The sequence below is a fragment of the Pinus tabuliformis genome, chromosome 3_2 (assembly GCF_031772625.1).
Source record: "Pinus tabuliformis cultivar Carrire ecotype Pingquan chromosome 3_2, CPIR1, whole genome shotgun sequence".
NCBI lineage: Eukaryota > Viridiplantae > Streptophyta > Pinopsida > Pinales > Pinaceae > Pinus > Pinus tabuliformis.
The window spans coordinates 469,105,679-469,122,380 of NC_142302.1; the positions used below are offsets into that span (position 1 = coordinate 469,105,679).

Consider the following 16,702-nt stretch of genomic DNA (forward strand, 5'->3'; position numbering starts at 1 on the left):
CATCTAAACTAATTAATTCAATTTACATTTTAAACTTAAATTTACCAAATAAAAAAAAAAATCAAATTTCATAGTACAAAGTATAAAATTAATTAATTCAAGAAATCACATATAAAAAAATTCAGCCTCATAAATCCAAATTTATTATAATTGACACTAAAAACTTTTATAATATATATATATATATATATATATTTTTTTTTCTTTTATTTTAATTATTATTTTTTTGGTTCGGGAAGAATATCATACAACTCATTTTAATCTCTCTTAAAACCATACAAATATAAATACGAACACTTGGATTATAATAATTTTCTGAAAACAAGGGACCTTTTTCGTTGCGCAACTCCGCTCTCCGCGAATATCAATATAATCGAGGAGACCAGAAGCTTTGAATGGCACCATATATTTAACTGTTTCATCAATCTTGTTTTTCCACACGAACAAAATGACGAATCTGTTCGTAACAGTCCCGGACAATCTTGTTTCAGCATCATCGGCTCACGATGGAATGCAAAGTACGAAGAGGATATGCATGCTAGAAAGACTGGAACCCTTGATCTGGAAGTTGATTACGGCTGATGGCCGTTCCGAAGCTCGTCTATGGCTCTGCAACGCAGTGGCTTCGATCAATACGATATCTCGCCGGGGACAGTCTACACTCTTCTTTGATATTTTGCGTTCCCCAAATCCTCCGAAAGACGATGAAGGACGCAGCGGACAAATGCTGGCGAGGCAGCTCCTCAGAATGCTCTGCGAGAAAGCTCCGGAAAAAGCGGGGAAAATAATATCCAAGAGAAGTCAGATTTTACAGTCGTTTTTCAAAGGTGGGGTTCTTAATTCTCTTTCCTTTTGAAGTTCACTAGCGACGAAATGAACATGAATTCTTGTTTCTAATTTTAAATGTTGATTCTTAGCTCTAATTTCTAAATATTGATTTTCGACCCTAATTTGAAATGTCGATTTTTAACCGTCTATTACTGTTGTCTTTTTTCAAAATTAGGGTTAAATCTCTTAGTTTTGTCTAGCACCAGTGAATCTGAAACCCTTTTTAGTAACTCATCATACTAAATGAGTGATGTTTTTACGCCTGAAATCTGGGTAGAATCTCAGATGTAAGGCTGTGAAAGATATTGTTTTACATCTTTTAACAATGGAAATTTGAAACCTTAACCCTACTTTAAAAGTTTAAAACTTAAACCGTAAACCTCAATGATTGACATTTTTCAAAGGGTTTCGAAGTTTCTGCACCTTGAAAATTAAAATTTGAACCATAAGTCCCTTAATTTAATTTATAATACCGAATCCATAAGTTTCTGACACGGCCTTCCTAAAAACCTGGCTTTTAATATGCCTTACATTCATTTCATGACTGTGAAATGATATCCTTATCGTTGTTACCTTATTTGAGCTGATAGGATTTTTTAAGTCTGAAGTTTGACACGCCCTGCCCCTCGTGTCATAAATCCTTTCTGTTGGACACACCATGACATGTGCTGGACACGAATTTGACTCATGTCTTGGGCCCAGGACACGAGTCAAACACATTACTGGCCTGTGCCAAGTTTGTGTCCTGATTTCAGGGCACATGTCCCTAGTAAAGTGCCCACTGTGCATTTCTTATAACTCGGTTTGGCATTGATTTTTCACTCATTCGTTCACTGTTTTGGAGCTGTCGGTGCATTTGGAGTGGGGGCAAAGGAGATAAAGAAGTTTTAGAGGAGATTTTGTAGAAATTTCTGTTTTCCCACCCCGGTTTTCAGTTTCTCCTTATTTCTTCCATGTAGTTAAATGCCCATTCCCATAACCATACATTTAACAGACTGAAAAAATAAATATTGCTGAAAACACAAATTCTGGAAATTTTTCAGAATGTTGGAAATTGCAGAATTAAAAATCAGCAATCAAAAACAGCGATTAAAACACATTAAAACACTGATATTTTTGGTCAACTTGACCCTGAAAAAAACCCCCTACAACTCTTGGGGAAAACCAGTTTGAGAGCTCTTATTTATTTCTGAAAATTGCCTTTTTACAGTGAGAATTATTCAGCAAAAAATCAGCAAACAAATTTACAACTTATCTCCTTTCCCGTGCCTCACAGCAATCTGGAAATTACAGCAAACAGGACAGCAATAAATGCTGTACGGCCTCCGTTTTGTGTGCAGAAAAATCAGCAAACTGCTCCTCGATTTTTGTGCAAAAATCTGCCTTTCACTATGTGCTGAATCAGCTGTACAAATCTGCTCAACTGCTGCCTTGGAATGTGTGCCAAGCTGCTGTCTCCTTCTCCTCCCTGCTCAGAAATCTCTCTTGCTCTCCTTCTCCCAATCTGCTCATGAAAGAATGAATGACATTTTCCTCCTTTTCTTCCTTTAATATAACTCCAAGTGACTTTTGGGTGATCCAAGTGACTTTTGGGTGATCTCTAAATCCAATGGCTGAAATAGATTTAGATCAATGGCTGAGATTAAATGCTCATTTAAATCTCACTTTCTATTTTTTAATTCACCCCACTTTAATAAAGACCCACTTAGTCATTTATTTCCAAAGTCACTTTTCCTTTCTAATTTTTCATTGACTTTATAAATAAAAGTCACTTTAAAATTAGACTTAATAACTTTATCACTTAAAGTCACTTTTAAATTAGATTTAACTTTATAAAATTATAAAGTCACTTTAGGAGAAAAATTAAATTCTTTTGGACACTTTTCCCTAGGCCAAAGATCAAAGCCTAAGGGAACCACCTGTCCTCCGGTACCAAATTTCAACACTCCCTCTTACCGAGGAAGGTGTTCCTCACCACACCCATCTTGTCTCTGAAGTAGACATGCTTGCCCCGTGGTAAGGCTTTGGTAAGAATATCTGCAACCTGCTCATCAGTGGAAATATACTCAAGCTTCACAGCTCCCTTTTGAACATAGTCTCTGATGAAATGATATCTGATCCCGATATGCTTTGACCTGTCATGAAATACTGGATTCTCCGTGAGTTTAATGCAACTCTGATTATCACAGTAAATCACTGAAGGTCTCAACGGCTGACCAAATAAGCCAAACAACATCTTGCGAAGCCAGATGGCCTCACAACTAGCTAGACTGGCTGCCATATACTCTGCTTCCGCTGAACTCAGTGCTACTGACTGCTGCTTCCGGCTGAACCATGACACTACTGCTGAACCCAACCCAAAACAACACCCTGAAGTGCTCTTCCTATCAAAAGCACAACCTGCCCAATCAGAATCAGTGTATCCTGCCAATCTCACTCCATCTCCCTGCCTGTAGTCCAGACCATAATCCACTGTCCCCTGCAAGTACCGCAAAATGTGTTTTGCAGCCACCCAGTGAACCTTCCTAGGTTCACACATAAACTGACTCATCGTGTTGACTGCAAAACAGATATCTGGTCTAGTGTTGACCAAATACATCAAGGAACCAATCAGCTGCCTGTACAATGTAGGATCCACCAACTCGGAATCCGAAGCATGAAGCTTCTTCCAGTTGGTGATCATCGGTGTCGACATGGGTCTACAATCCTCCATGTGGAATCTGCTAAGGATGTCCACAATATACTTCCCCTGCCCCAGGAAGAAATGCCCCTCCTCCTGCCACACCTCCAAACCCAAAAAGTAATGCATCAAGCCGATGTCCTTCATCTCAAACTCCGCCGCAAGATCTCTCTTGCAGTGCTCTATGAGTCTCTCTGCACCTGTAATGATCAAGTCATCCACATACAGCACCAGAATGAGAGGCTCCTCACCAATCACAATAAAGTAAAGGTTCGGATCTGCCTCACTCTTTGTGAAACCCATCCCCTGCAAGTATGCATCTATCCTGGAGTACCAAGCTCTGGGAGCTTGCTTCAGGCCATAAAGGGCCTTCTTCAATCTGCACACATGGGACTCCTTCCCATGCACCTCAAAGCCATGTGGCTGCTCAATGTACACCTCCTCCTGTATGAAGCCATTGAGAAATGCGGTCTTCACATCCATCTGGTGGATCTTCCAACCCATCTCTGCTGCTAGCGATATAATGGAGCGGATCGAAGTATATCGAGCCACGGGAGCGAAGGTCTCCTCATAATCAACTCCCTCTACCTGGGAGAACCCTCTAGCCACAAACCTCGCTTTGAATTTCTCAATGTTGCCATCTGCAGCATGCTTTACCTTGTAAAGCCATCTGGAAGTAACCACGGATTTGCCCTCAGGCCTCGGCACCACCTCCCAAACATCATTCTTCATGATAGAAGAATACTCCTCCTGCATGGCCTCTCTCCAGACCTGCTGGCTAGCTACCTCCTCATAGCTAGAAGGCTCAGAGTCAAGGATGCTGGTAACCATCGCCATATAGCTACAAAACCTCTCAGGTGGTCTACTCTCTCTGACCGGCCTCTTCGGCTCAGCAACAGATGTGGCATCTCTCAAGGTGTCTTGAAGCCACTTGGGCTTCCTCTTCCCTGAACGCACTTCTCCCACTGGAGAATGAAACTCCTCCTCCTCATCATCATCAGTAGCCTGAACTCCTGACTGTCTGTCTGCTGTCCTCCTGCCTGCACCTGAACCTGTAGAAGCTGAGGTACCGTGTGAACTGTCCATCAATGGACTCCCTAGTGAACTGCTCTGTGAACTGCTCTGCATGCTGCCCGGAGCACCACCCCTCTGGCTTGGCGAGCCACTGCTCACTGACGGACCTGACATCCTCATAGATGTACCTCCGGATCCTCCTGATCCCTGCCCACTGGATCCTTGCGACTGACTCAACTGCTGCTGAGGGTCTGGTTGATCCAGATACTCTAACTCCTGTGACCTCCTAAAGGCCCTGTCCTCCTCGAACTTCACATCCCGTCTGACAACAACTCTCCTCTGTGCAGGAATGTAAATCCGAAAGGCCTTTGAAGTCTCACTGTAGCCCACAAAGATACCCTTCTCTGCGGTGGGCTCTAGTTTGGTCCTCTTCTCCTTGGGTATATAGGAGTATGTAATGCATCCAAAGATATGAAGATGACCAATATCAGGCTTCTTCCCAGAGAAAGCCTCCTCCGGAGTCATGTGCCCCAAGGCACGATGCGGACTCCTGTTCTGCAAGTAAACAGCTGTGTTGCAGGCCTCTGCCCACAAGAACAATGGCAACCCTTGATCATGTAACATGGCTTTGGTAGCCCCTATGATGGATCTGTTCTTCCTCTCTGCAACCCCGTTCTGCTGGGGGTTGTAAGGAACAGTGAACTCCCTCCTAATGCCTGCCTCCGCACAATAGTCAACAAACTCTCCAAGGGTGTACTCTCCTCCATTGTCCGACCTCAGGGACTTGATCTTTCGACCTGTCTGTGTCTCCACAAGAGCTCTGAACTCCTGAAACCGCTTGAAGACCTCACTCTTGGTCTTCAAGAAATAAATCCAGGTCCTCCTGGAGTGATCATCAATGAATAACACATAGTACTCATATCCACTCAAGGAAACATGAGACATCCGACCGCTCACATCGGAATGAATCAAATCAAGTATCCCCGTCGCTCTGCTGTCACTGCTGGGAAAAGGGGATTTGGCAAATTTGCCCATCGCACAACCTCTGCAAGTATCAAAGTGATTAGTACTGAAATCTGGCACACCTGTAGTGATCTCCCGCAATGTCCTCAAGGCTCCATGATACATATGTCCCATCCTGCGGTGCCAAATTTCACACAGCTCAGAACTGCTAGCTCTGCTGTCGGTACTACTGCTCAATGCCAAAAGGGGCTGAAATGCAAACTTGTACACCTTTGCATAGCGTACACCTGTCCTCCCCTGAACAGTACCTCATATCCTCTGTCCTCCAAAGCTGAGACGGATATGAGGTTCTTCCTCATCCCTGGCACATAAAGAACCTCTGACACCTTCAAGGGAGGTTTGGACTCCCTCTGAAATGTCACTGTCCCCACCCCGACTGCTCTAACAACTCTGTCATCACCGAGTACTACCTCAATATCAGTACCACTCTCTGAAAGCTCTGAGAAGTACTCACGGACTCCTGTCATGTGACGTGAAGCCCCACTGTCCACATACCAGATACTTGTAGATGCTCCGCTAATCGAGGGAAAAGCATGCTCCCTCTGAACCTGTGTGGCAGGTGATCTTGCACTAGACGACTCACACGTAGTGAACGCAAACTCTCGGTCAAAACGACCAGCAAAGTCCTCAATCTCTGCTGAAGCTGCCACGTCCTGGTTCTTCCCCTTCTTCTTCTTCTTCTCCGGACACACAACTGCATAGTGTCCCATCTTTTGACAATTCCAACACTTCACCTTGGAATAGTCCTTCTGTGTGTTCCCCTGTTTACCTTTACCTTTGCCTTTGCCCCCACCACTGCTTGTGGAAGCCTGCTTCTTCCCTTTGCCTTTCTTGCCTCCTGCCACCAGTGCTACATCCTCATCCTGCTCAACTGGCTTAGCTGCCCCAAGCTGACCTTTCCTGATCTCTGTCTGAATACAATCATCCCAAAACCTCTCCCATGTGGGAAGGGTCTCACGTGCACAAACCCCATCAGCAAAGTTCAACCATGAACGGGGGAGGCCATTCACTGCAATCCGCACCAACTCAGTGGGTGGAATGGCCTCTCCAATCGCTGCCAACTCATCTCTCACATTAGTAATCTTTGTGAGATATCCAGTTGCACTATCATTACCCATCTTAATGTTCTTCAGCTTCTCCTTCAGGACCATCTTCCGGTTCTCATTGGTACTCTGATAGAGATTGGACAATGCTGTCCACATCTCATGGGCATTGCTTTTTCCTCTCACATGAGGAATGCAATGGTCTTTGATTTCGTCTAGAATCAGCCTCTTACCCTTATTGTTCTTCTTTTTATACTCAGCCAACTGAGTAACATCAGTGGGCACAACAACAGGGTTCTGTGCGGTATGCACCATGATATCCCAGACTTCTGCCTCCTCAAAGATACTCTGCATTCTCTCATTCCAAACACTGTAATTTGTATGCCCATCCAACCTATCCTCCACCCTCAATCCCAATGACATCCTGCTGTCCTAAATCTGAAAAATAACACTGCTGTAGTAAAGGTAAAACTGCTGTTTATGAAAAAATCAGCTTGCTGGAATTTTCTGAGTGAAAAATCAGCAACTGTAATTTTTCCTTTTGCTGTCCCAAACTGCCCTTCAGCACTCAAGCTCCGATACCATGTAGAAATTTCTGTTTTCCCACCCCGGTTTTCAGTTTCTCCTTATTTCTCCCATGTAGTTAAATGCCCATTCCCATAACCATACATTTAACAGACTGAAAAAATAAATATTGCTGAAAACACAAATTCTGGAAATTTTTCAGAATGCTGGAAATTGCAGAATTAAAAATCAGCAATCAAAAACAGCCATTAAAACACATTAAAACACTGATATTTTTGGTCAACTTGACCCTGAAAAAAACCCCCTACAACTCTTGGGGAAAACCAGTTTGAGAGCTCTTCTTTATTTCTGAAAATTGCCTTTTTACAGTGAGAATTATTCAGCAAAAAATCAGCGAACAAATTTACAACTTATCTCCTTTCCCGTGCCTCACAGCAATCTGGAAATTACAGCAAACAGGACAGCAATAAATGCTGTACGGCCTCCGTTTTGTTTGCAGAAAAATCAGCAAACTGCTCTTCGATTTTTGTGCAAAAATCTGCCTTTCACTATGTGCTGAATCAGTTGTACAAATCTGCTCAACTGCTGCCTTGGAATGTGTGCCAAGCTGCTGTCTCCTTCTCCTCCCTGCTCAGAAATCTCTCTTGCTCTCTTGCTCTCCTTCTCCCAATCTGCTCATGAAAAAATGAATGACATTTTCCTCCTTTTCCTCCTTTAATATAACTCCAAGTGACTTTTGGGTGATCCAAGTGACTTTTGGGTGATCTCTAAATCCAATGGCTGAAATAGATTTAGATCAATGGCTGAGATTAAATGCTCATTTAAATCTCACTTTCTATTTTTTAATTCACCCCACTTTAATAAAGACCCACTTAGTCATTTATTTCCAAAGTCACTTTTCCTTTCTAATTTTTCATTGACTTTATAAAAGTCACTTTAAAATTAGACTTAATAACTTTATCACTTAAAGTCACTTTTAAATTAGATTTAACTTTATAAAATTATAAAGTCACTTTAGGAGAAAAATTAAATTCTTTTGGACACTTTTCCCTAGGCCAAAGATCAAAGCCTAAGGGAACCACCTGTCCTCCGGTACCAAATTTCAACAGATTTTGCATCCATTTTTTTATTTTTATTTTTACTACAGCAGTTTGTTTTTGGTACATCAATTTGTTTTTCTTACAACAGTCTATTTTTCTTCATATAAGAGCAATCATGGCTCAATCAAGGGCAGTTGGCAATCATAGCTCAATCAAGGGCAGCTGGAAAAGGCAAAAAGAAAGGGAGGAATGCCCTCAATGATAATGTCTCCCAGTGTTACTTGGGAGCGGGAGTGACATTTTCAGAAGCTCCTGGTTTGGGAGCGAATCCCGGAGCATTTTTTATATAATATGTATATTTTTTATATTTTGATACATATATGTCAACAAAAACATGTAGAATAATGAATTAGATATAAAAAACATAAAAAAACATAGATTGGACCATATAACAACAATCATCTAGAAATTATAATCTTCATCAACCACGTCCACAAGTTAGTAACATAATAACATACAACATATTGAGTCTCATGATTCATCAATCTTAAAGTTTCAAGCTTTCAAAATTCAATATATAACATTTATCATCATTGATCACCAAAGTTGTACTTGTAAGCTAAGTGTAACCATTACAACAAATAATATTTAACATGAAATGAAATGTTATAAAATGAAACAACTTTCAACTTTCATGAAGCATCATATTCATAATTCATTACTAATGAGTTATAATTGCCAACTTCAAACTTAAATTGTCCTATATTGTGTAAAAAAATATCATAATAAATATGAAAGAGTCAATAGTTATAAAAGCTACTAGAAACTAGAAAAGAGAAGTAAATCTATTATCTATTTCTTATGCTTGGGTCTCTTGCCACTACGAGAAATGTCTAATTTTTTAGTCTTGTTGGAAAATCAGGATTTTTATCATTAATATCACCCTCTAAGCATTAATATCCAGAGGTATCTTTGTCATTACCTCTGTATTTGTATAGGGATCTTTGTCATTAATATCACCCTCTAAGAATTAACATAAGATAGAAAAAGTATAGCATGTCAAGTCAAGATTTTGTTTGAGTGATGCGTACATTTTTAGGAGGGTCATGATAGAAGAGTTCGACAACCAATGTCACTAACATCAAGGTACATAGAGGGATTGGTGCTCTTGATTAAATACGAGTTTCATACCCTAATACATGACAAAATTCAATGGAAACATTGCAATCCCCCAATTTTGAAATCCTGAAAAACTGATAAGTTTGCTGGATTTTGAATGAAATATAAAATTCTACCTTCTCCATATGAAATCCAATAAGGCCGGAACCAGTCTCAAACATCCTGAGTCATTTCATGGTAATGTTAAAAATTTAAGTAAAAGGATGAAAATGAAGATTAAGGAGAATGTGAAAATGAAGATTAAGGAGAATGTCACTTTTAAATGAAGATTAAGGAGAATGTGAAAATGAAGATTAAGGAGAATGTCACTTTTACTTTAAGAATTTAACATTACCATGAATAGCATATCAATACTAGGGCCTAGACTTGATCATTACGCTGCCCCACTCAAAAATTATTTGTTTCTTTAAAAAAATTGCATTTTGAACATTACTACAAATTTTTTTTGCAAAACAGGCAAAACGCTCCCGAAAAGGCAGGGAGCGAAATTTTTTTTAGGGAGCGCGCTCCCGACCCGCTCCCGAGTCGCTCCAGCCTGGAGCGCGGATTGGGAGTGGGATCGGGGGGGCGCTCCCCTGCAACACTGATGTCTCCCCTCCAATTTCATTAAGGTCTGTAGGTGTTTCATCTGTTGAAAGTGGGGTTGCAACAGAAGCTTCACTTGTTGAAAAAAACATTATTTAGCATGACAATAGGTGCAAGAACAGAAATATCTCTTGTGGAAGTAAGCTGCAAAACATCAAGGGCCATAGAGTAAGTTAAAGGGAGGAGGCAATGTTCTTTGGACATGTAGTTTTCACAACCATCAATTCAAGAGAACCTACTTCCAAATGAGAGAGCATTTGTTGGGCACATCTTATGGACTTGGAGCATATACAAGAGTGAATGCATCCAAACAAAAAGAACAAGAAAAAGAGGTCAATGTTGATGTGGCAATGGTGGCAGCGTCATAAAAACCAAGAATGAGTATCCTCTTTCATTCTTGAGGGAAACTAATTATCCATTTGGGGGTTCCAGTGGGAGTGCAATTCAAGCAACAAAAAGGAGGGCACTTGGCCCAATGGACAAGATATTTAAGCAAGAGGAGTGAGAAGAGATTGATCGTACCATTATTTTTTTCTATTTCAACTTCATCTCATTTTATGTTGCATGGCCACCTTTTTTATTGAGATGTGTCGATCTCTAGCACAAGGGAATCTAGTTGGGTATGTGCTTCTTTGTTTAGAGAGCTTAGAACCATATTGTTGGCTAAGGCAAAGAAGGAGGTGGATAAAATGCTGAAGCCTATTAAATTAGTATGGTCATCATCTGAGGTTAGCATTGCTTGATGGATGGTCAACTTCATGGTGTTTTCCTTGAAAGGACTAGTCTTCTTGAAAGTAGTGGATGGTGAAAATGTAACTAGGTTCAGTCTTCATAATGAGATGTGTAATCATGATTTTATGTAATTGATGTAAAGAAGAAAATGAAATTATTTTGTAATGCCCGAGTCATGGGTTTCATGCTCAAGGAATTTTATTTTAGTTGAAGCTCCCATTGTGAGCTATTAGGTTTGGTCATCAAGTCATAAAATCTAGTAAAGTCAATGTCAAGGATTGAAGACCCATTTGGGCATATGATACATTGTAAAAAGAGAAGCTATTTGTATCACAAACCCTCCAAGATCTTATCACAAGTACCCCTTGAAATCGGCCTACAAAAGGAAATTAAGATGATTCTTAATGGCATGTTGGCCTAGGCATAAGGTCAAGTCGCCTTTATCACATGGGTAGCCCTCTATATATAGAGCAACTCAACATCACTTGAAGGACAATTTGGTCAAGCATCCAAGACAAGAGAAGAAGCACGAAAATCACAAGGAGAGCAACCTCATAACCAGCGAGAAGAAAGAGAGGAAGAATGAAGATCTTTGGCACTGTTTTTGGGTTAGTCTCCTCGCACGTGTGACAAAAACTAGGGTTTCTACAGTAGGGTTACATCAGCCCTTACAGAAGTCAAGTAAAGGGTCACCAAACCATCATTATTGCTAGCCGAGATTACAAGGAGAAGCCCTCAAGCCAAGTGAAGGAGAAACACATCATAAAGGTCCATAATTCAACAATAGTTGTAGAAGTTTCAGGCAGCCGAAAGTTGCAGATCTGTGGAGGAAGGCCGAAGTACTAGAGTAGCCAAAATTTGCAGTGTTAGAAGTCAATTTGACTAGAGTTAACTTGAGCTAGAAGAAGAAGTTGTGAAGAAGGGTATTGTGACTTGGTCTTGGAGAGGTTGTTGTGTCAAGGGTCTTGGTCTTGGTATTCGTCACTTGAAGTTTCTATAAGAAGAAGAATTCGTTTGGGTTTTCCTCTCAAGTTGGAGAGGTTTTGGCCCTAGCTGATCGCACACATTCTATGTCTATTGTCTCCTTATTGTTTATGCTTTGGTAGTTGTTTGATAAAGAAGAAAACTCTAATAATCTAAGTTAAGAGAAGAATCTAATCTAAAGAAGTAAAAGGCATTCACAAGCAGTTATCATTACAAGAGAAATCACCTCATTCTTATGCCTCTTATGCCCTAGATTTCTCAACAGTGGATGCTCTTGGAAAATTCAAGGATTCACAATATATAGACTACTTCGTAGGATACTAGACATAGCACCTTTGTGTATTGGCTATCACCGATGTCACATCCTTGTGGACTAGTTTGCGAGATACTCGACAGACCATCTTTGTTTCTTGGTTGTCACGACTGTCACATCCATGTGGACTACTCCGTTGGGTGGTGTACATGTTGTCCCCTTCACCTCGATTTTAACGACTGTTGCATCCGCTGTGGACTATTCCGCTGGGTGCTGGACAAAACTTTTTGGTTCGCGTGTGTCTCTTCGTGGGTGGTACTACTACCTCTCATTTAGAGGCTCACTTTACTCTCCCCCTTTGTAGTAAGAGAACCTTGACACAATTACATTACTGTTAATTATAGGCAACAATAGTATGTTCTATGCTTTAGAACAATTTTACTTCAATTTCTTTATTAGCCCAGTATCAATATTCAGATTAGCAATCACATCAACATGATAGTAAAATGCAGATAGAACATAAACATAAATAGTTGAAGACAAGCCAAGACAGGAGGACACAAGATGTGGCACCAGCCAGGGACAAACCCCAATGTGGGGAAACCCTTGATCAAATCTTCTTTTAGTCTTCAATAGTTCAGCAGAGAGAGTATAATTTATAAATCTGATAATTTATAATAGCAGCAAAAGAGCCCTAACCAAAAAAGTCAATGTTGGTCAACATGGCAAATTTGACTCTCAGCAAATCGGTCAACTTCAGTCAACTTTGGCCTCCAAACAACAAGATAAAACAACCCTCAAAACGGTCAAATTTAGCCCAGTCAAAGTCTGGTAAAAAAACCCACCTGCTGTCAACCCTAGCTACAGTGAATGTTGGTCAACAGTCAATGTTTAGCCTCGATTTTTGTGCCCAAAAATGTGGCCTACCCAAATAGAGATAGCCCTCACAAAAACACAGTCAAAGGAGGTCAATGCATGCTAGTCAATGCTTGGTCAAACTGTCCAGAAATTCGGTCTCCTGAAATTTCGGTCTCCTGAAATTTCGGCCTCTTGAAATTTCACTCATGAAATTTTGGACATGTGGAGAGAGAGAGGCCCAGAAATCCGTACCCAATCGATGAGGAGAGAGAGAGAAGTGTGAAGATGAGTGTGTCCAAATGAGGCTAAGGCATCATGTATTTATAACAAACGCTGAGGATGAATAGATGTGACTATTGGGCTTTTGAGCCTACATAAGTTTGCTGGCCGACCTTGACAATTTGTCCATAATCAAAATAAATTCATAACTTCATTTGTACATGTCAGAATCAGATGATCTTTAGATCAATCCTACACCTCTCGGAGAGAGGAATTTAAGAAAAATATCAGCTGTCATAAATAAGATGACCCATGTGGAGTTTGGCCCTAGTTGCCAATTTTAACACTCCCTCTCAACTAGGGAGAACTCCATTTGCCAATCTGTACAATCTCTGCCATCAATGCATTGCTCTGCTCTGCTCTGATGAACTATGAAGAAGAATAAGTGATTGAGAATGTATCATACCATTCTCTACTATCCCGAAGTCAGTCCCAAATAAAAGAGAGTGTCTCATACCATTCTTATTGACTCGAGGTCAGTTCCAATCAAAAGAGTGTCTCATGCCACTCTTATTGACCCGAAGTCAGTTCCAATGAAAAGAGAGTGTCTCATACCACTCTTACTGACCCGAAGTCAGTTCCCATTGATCCTAGATCAATATCTGTCATCTTAGCATAGGGAGTACGGTAGTACACGATGTGTCCATCAGTAGTACTATCCTCATTTCCCTACTCATTGGCCAGACGAGAGGTACTTCCCATGAGTCCCAGACTGCATGGGTAGGATGTCTCAACAAGAGAAGGATGCCTACATTTCTCCAAGGGGTATCATAGGGGAAGGCTGAACCACTCACCCTGTACACAAAAAACCACTAGGGGAAGGCTGAACCACTCACCCTATGGTTGTTCATTGCTCCAAGAAGTACCCCAAGCCCCCCGGAGCTCCCAGAGCTCAATGTCCATCTCATACAGGACCCTCATAAGAGGGTCTCTCCACGACTCCATGTCGTTCTTGGAAGGCCAAGAATTTGACCTTCCCTAGGGGCTTTGTCAAAATATCGGCGACCTGCTCATCAGTCCCAATGTGATGGATCCTTGTTGCTCCTTGTTGTCCCATATCCCAGATAAAGTGGTACCTGATATCTATATACTTGGAGCGATCATGAAACACGGGATTCTCTAATAATCAGATCCCACTCTGGTTGTCGCAGAGGATCACAATGGTATCCAACACATGTCCAAATATCTCACCGAAGAGCTTCCTCAACCAGACAGCTTCACAGGAGGCCATACTAGCAATTATGTAATCGGCCTCGGTGGTGCTCAAGGCAACCGATTTCTGCTTCCTGCTCATCTAGGATATCGAAGCAGAACCCAAAGAAAAACATCATCTAGAAGTGCTCTTGCGATCCACCACATTGCCAGCCCAATCAACATCAGAATAACCATTTAGCCTCACATCTCCGACAGTGTATCTCCGATTGTGCCTCGAAGATATCTCAGAAGATTCTTGGCACCGATCCAATGTATATGATGAGGCTTAACCATATATTGGCTCAATATGTTAACTGCAAAACATATGTTTGGATGGGAGTTCACCAAGAACATCAGTGCTCCTATGAGTTGACGATACTCAGAAGCATTTCCCAATTCAGGTCCAACAACACTACCACATAACTTCTTAAAGTTAAGTTTCATCGGAGTAGTCACAAGCTTGCAGTCCACCATCCCAAATCTTTCCAATATCTTCACAACATATTTTCCTTGAGAGAGGAAAATTTCACCGGGGTTTTGCCAGATCTCCAACTCTAGGAAATAATGCATCGATCCTAGGTACTTCATCTCAAATTCAGAAGCCAACTCCCTCTTACATTTGTGGATGAGAGGGTCTGCACTTCCATTAGCTCCATGTTTGATTTTGTAGAGCCACTTAGAGGTGACAATTGATTTGTCCTGGGGTCTAGGGACCACATCCCAGACATCATTCTTCATAATTGACTCGTATTCTTCACTCATAACATCCTTCCATACTTGATGCTTAACGGCTTCTTCGAATGATGAAGGCTCATTTTGAATGATAGTGCTCATGGTGGTCAAATATGCTTGATACTTGTTCAGCTTCTTGCTTTCACGGAAAGTCACGCTTGGTGCAGTGTGTCTCTCGGCATCTTCGAGAGTCTCCCTAAGCCATAAGGGTCTCCTTTTGAAAGAGGAGGGCTCATGAGGAGGATGATCAATAGGATCCATAGGTTCATCAACATCAGGCATCGTTTCGTCTTCTTTTGCACCCTGATTTCCGGTGTCAGCTTCTTTGACCGTCATTAGGATAAGAAGGTTGTTGATCTTCTTGAGGGCCATATCTTCGTCGAAGGTGACATCATGACTTATCTCAACTTCCTTTTGACCAGCCGCATAAATTCTATATCCCTTAGAATTTTCACTATAGCCCACAAAGATTCTTTTCTTCCCAGATGCACCCAATTTGCTTCTTTTCTTTTTTGGCACATGAAAGTATGTGGGACTTCCAAAAATTCTAAAATGAGAGACATCGAGTTTCTTACCATTGAACATTTCTTTGGGAGTCTTCGAGTCCAATGCTTGATGAGAGCATCAATTTTGAACATACACGACGATATTTGCAGCTTCAGCCCATAGGAACTTCGGAAGGCTTTGATCATGAAGCATGGCACGAACTGCTTCTACAATAGAGCGATTCTTCCTTTTAGCCACACCATTCTGCTCAGGAGTGTATGGCGTTGTAGTCTCCCTCTTAATGCCAACTTCTCTGCAATAATCTTGGAATTCATTGGATTCGTACTCGGTCCCATTATCAGTCCTCAATATCTTGATTTTCTTCTCGGATTGGTTTTCGATCAAGGCTTTGAAGTGTCAGAACCAAGTGAACACTTCATCCTTCTTCAAGAAGTAGATCCAGGTCTTGCGAGAATAATCATCCCTAAAGGTAAGATAATATAAGTATCCTCCCAAAGAGTTTACGGGCATCATACCAGATATGTCGAAGTGGATCATTTGCAATATATCTGTGGTCTTGCTATTACTTGAGGGGAATAGTCCCCTTGTAAGTTTTCCTTCGGCAAATCCTGAACATACACCTTCATGCTCTACTTTGAACTCGGGCATACCTGTCACGATCTGTCTCACATCGGGTAGGGCCTTATAATGAAGATGGGCAAACCTCTGGTGCCATAGTTCAGATTGTAGAGATGTGTCGCAAGACATGGCTTCCAATGGAGTTCCTTCAACTTGATATAAAGTGTCAACCCTGAACCCAAGAGTAAAAGCATTTTAAAATTTATTTTCCAAACACGTACCTTTCCATCGATGAATGCCACCTTGAATCCTTTGTCCTCCATCGCTGAAATGTTCACTAGGTTCTTCTTGAGATCAGGTACATGTAATACTTCTTGCAAATGAATAGTGCTACCTTGATTCAATTGAAGGGTAACATTCCCTACTCCCTTCACAGGATAGGTGGCATCGTCTCCAAGGATGATCTCTAAGTTTGTGTCCTTTTCTATCAGATTAGAGAGGGTGTCCTTGTATCCGGTGAAGTGCCTTGAGGCACCACTATCAATCAACCAATTTCCCAAAGTGTCCGAAGGAAAGGCAGTGGAGAGGGCCGATATAAGATAGTGCTTTTTTTGCTTATTGTTAACAACATTTGATTCTTCATACTTGGAGTTCTTTTAATTTCTTGGAGGGTCGACCATTTCCTTGA

At 41.2% G+C, this 16,702-nt stretch overlaps 1 protein-coding gene across 1 annotated transcript in view; it reads left to right on the plus strand.

The window, feature by feature from the left end:
• The first annotated feature begins 302 nt into the window (after window positions 1-302).
• Window positions 303-16,702, plus strand: part of LOC149181316 (uncharacterized) — a 54,771-nt gene continuing 38,371 nt past the window's right edge. Inside the window, exon 1 of the mRNA XM_089416571.1 lies at window positions 303-827. Within this exon, the coding sequence (XP_089272697.1) occupies window positions 449-827 (379 nt within the window). The 5' untranslated portion in view covers window positions 303-448. The remainder of the gene's footprint in view (window positions 828-16,702) is intronic.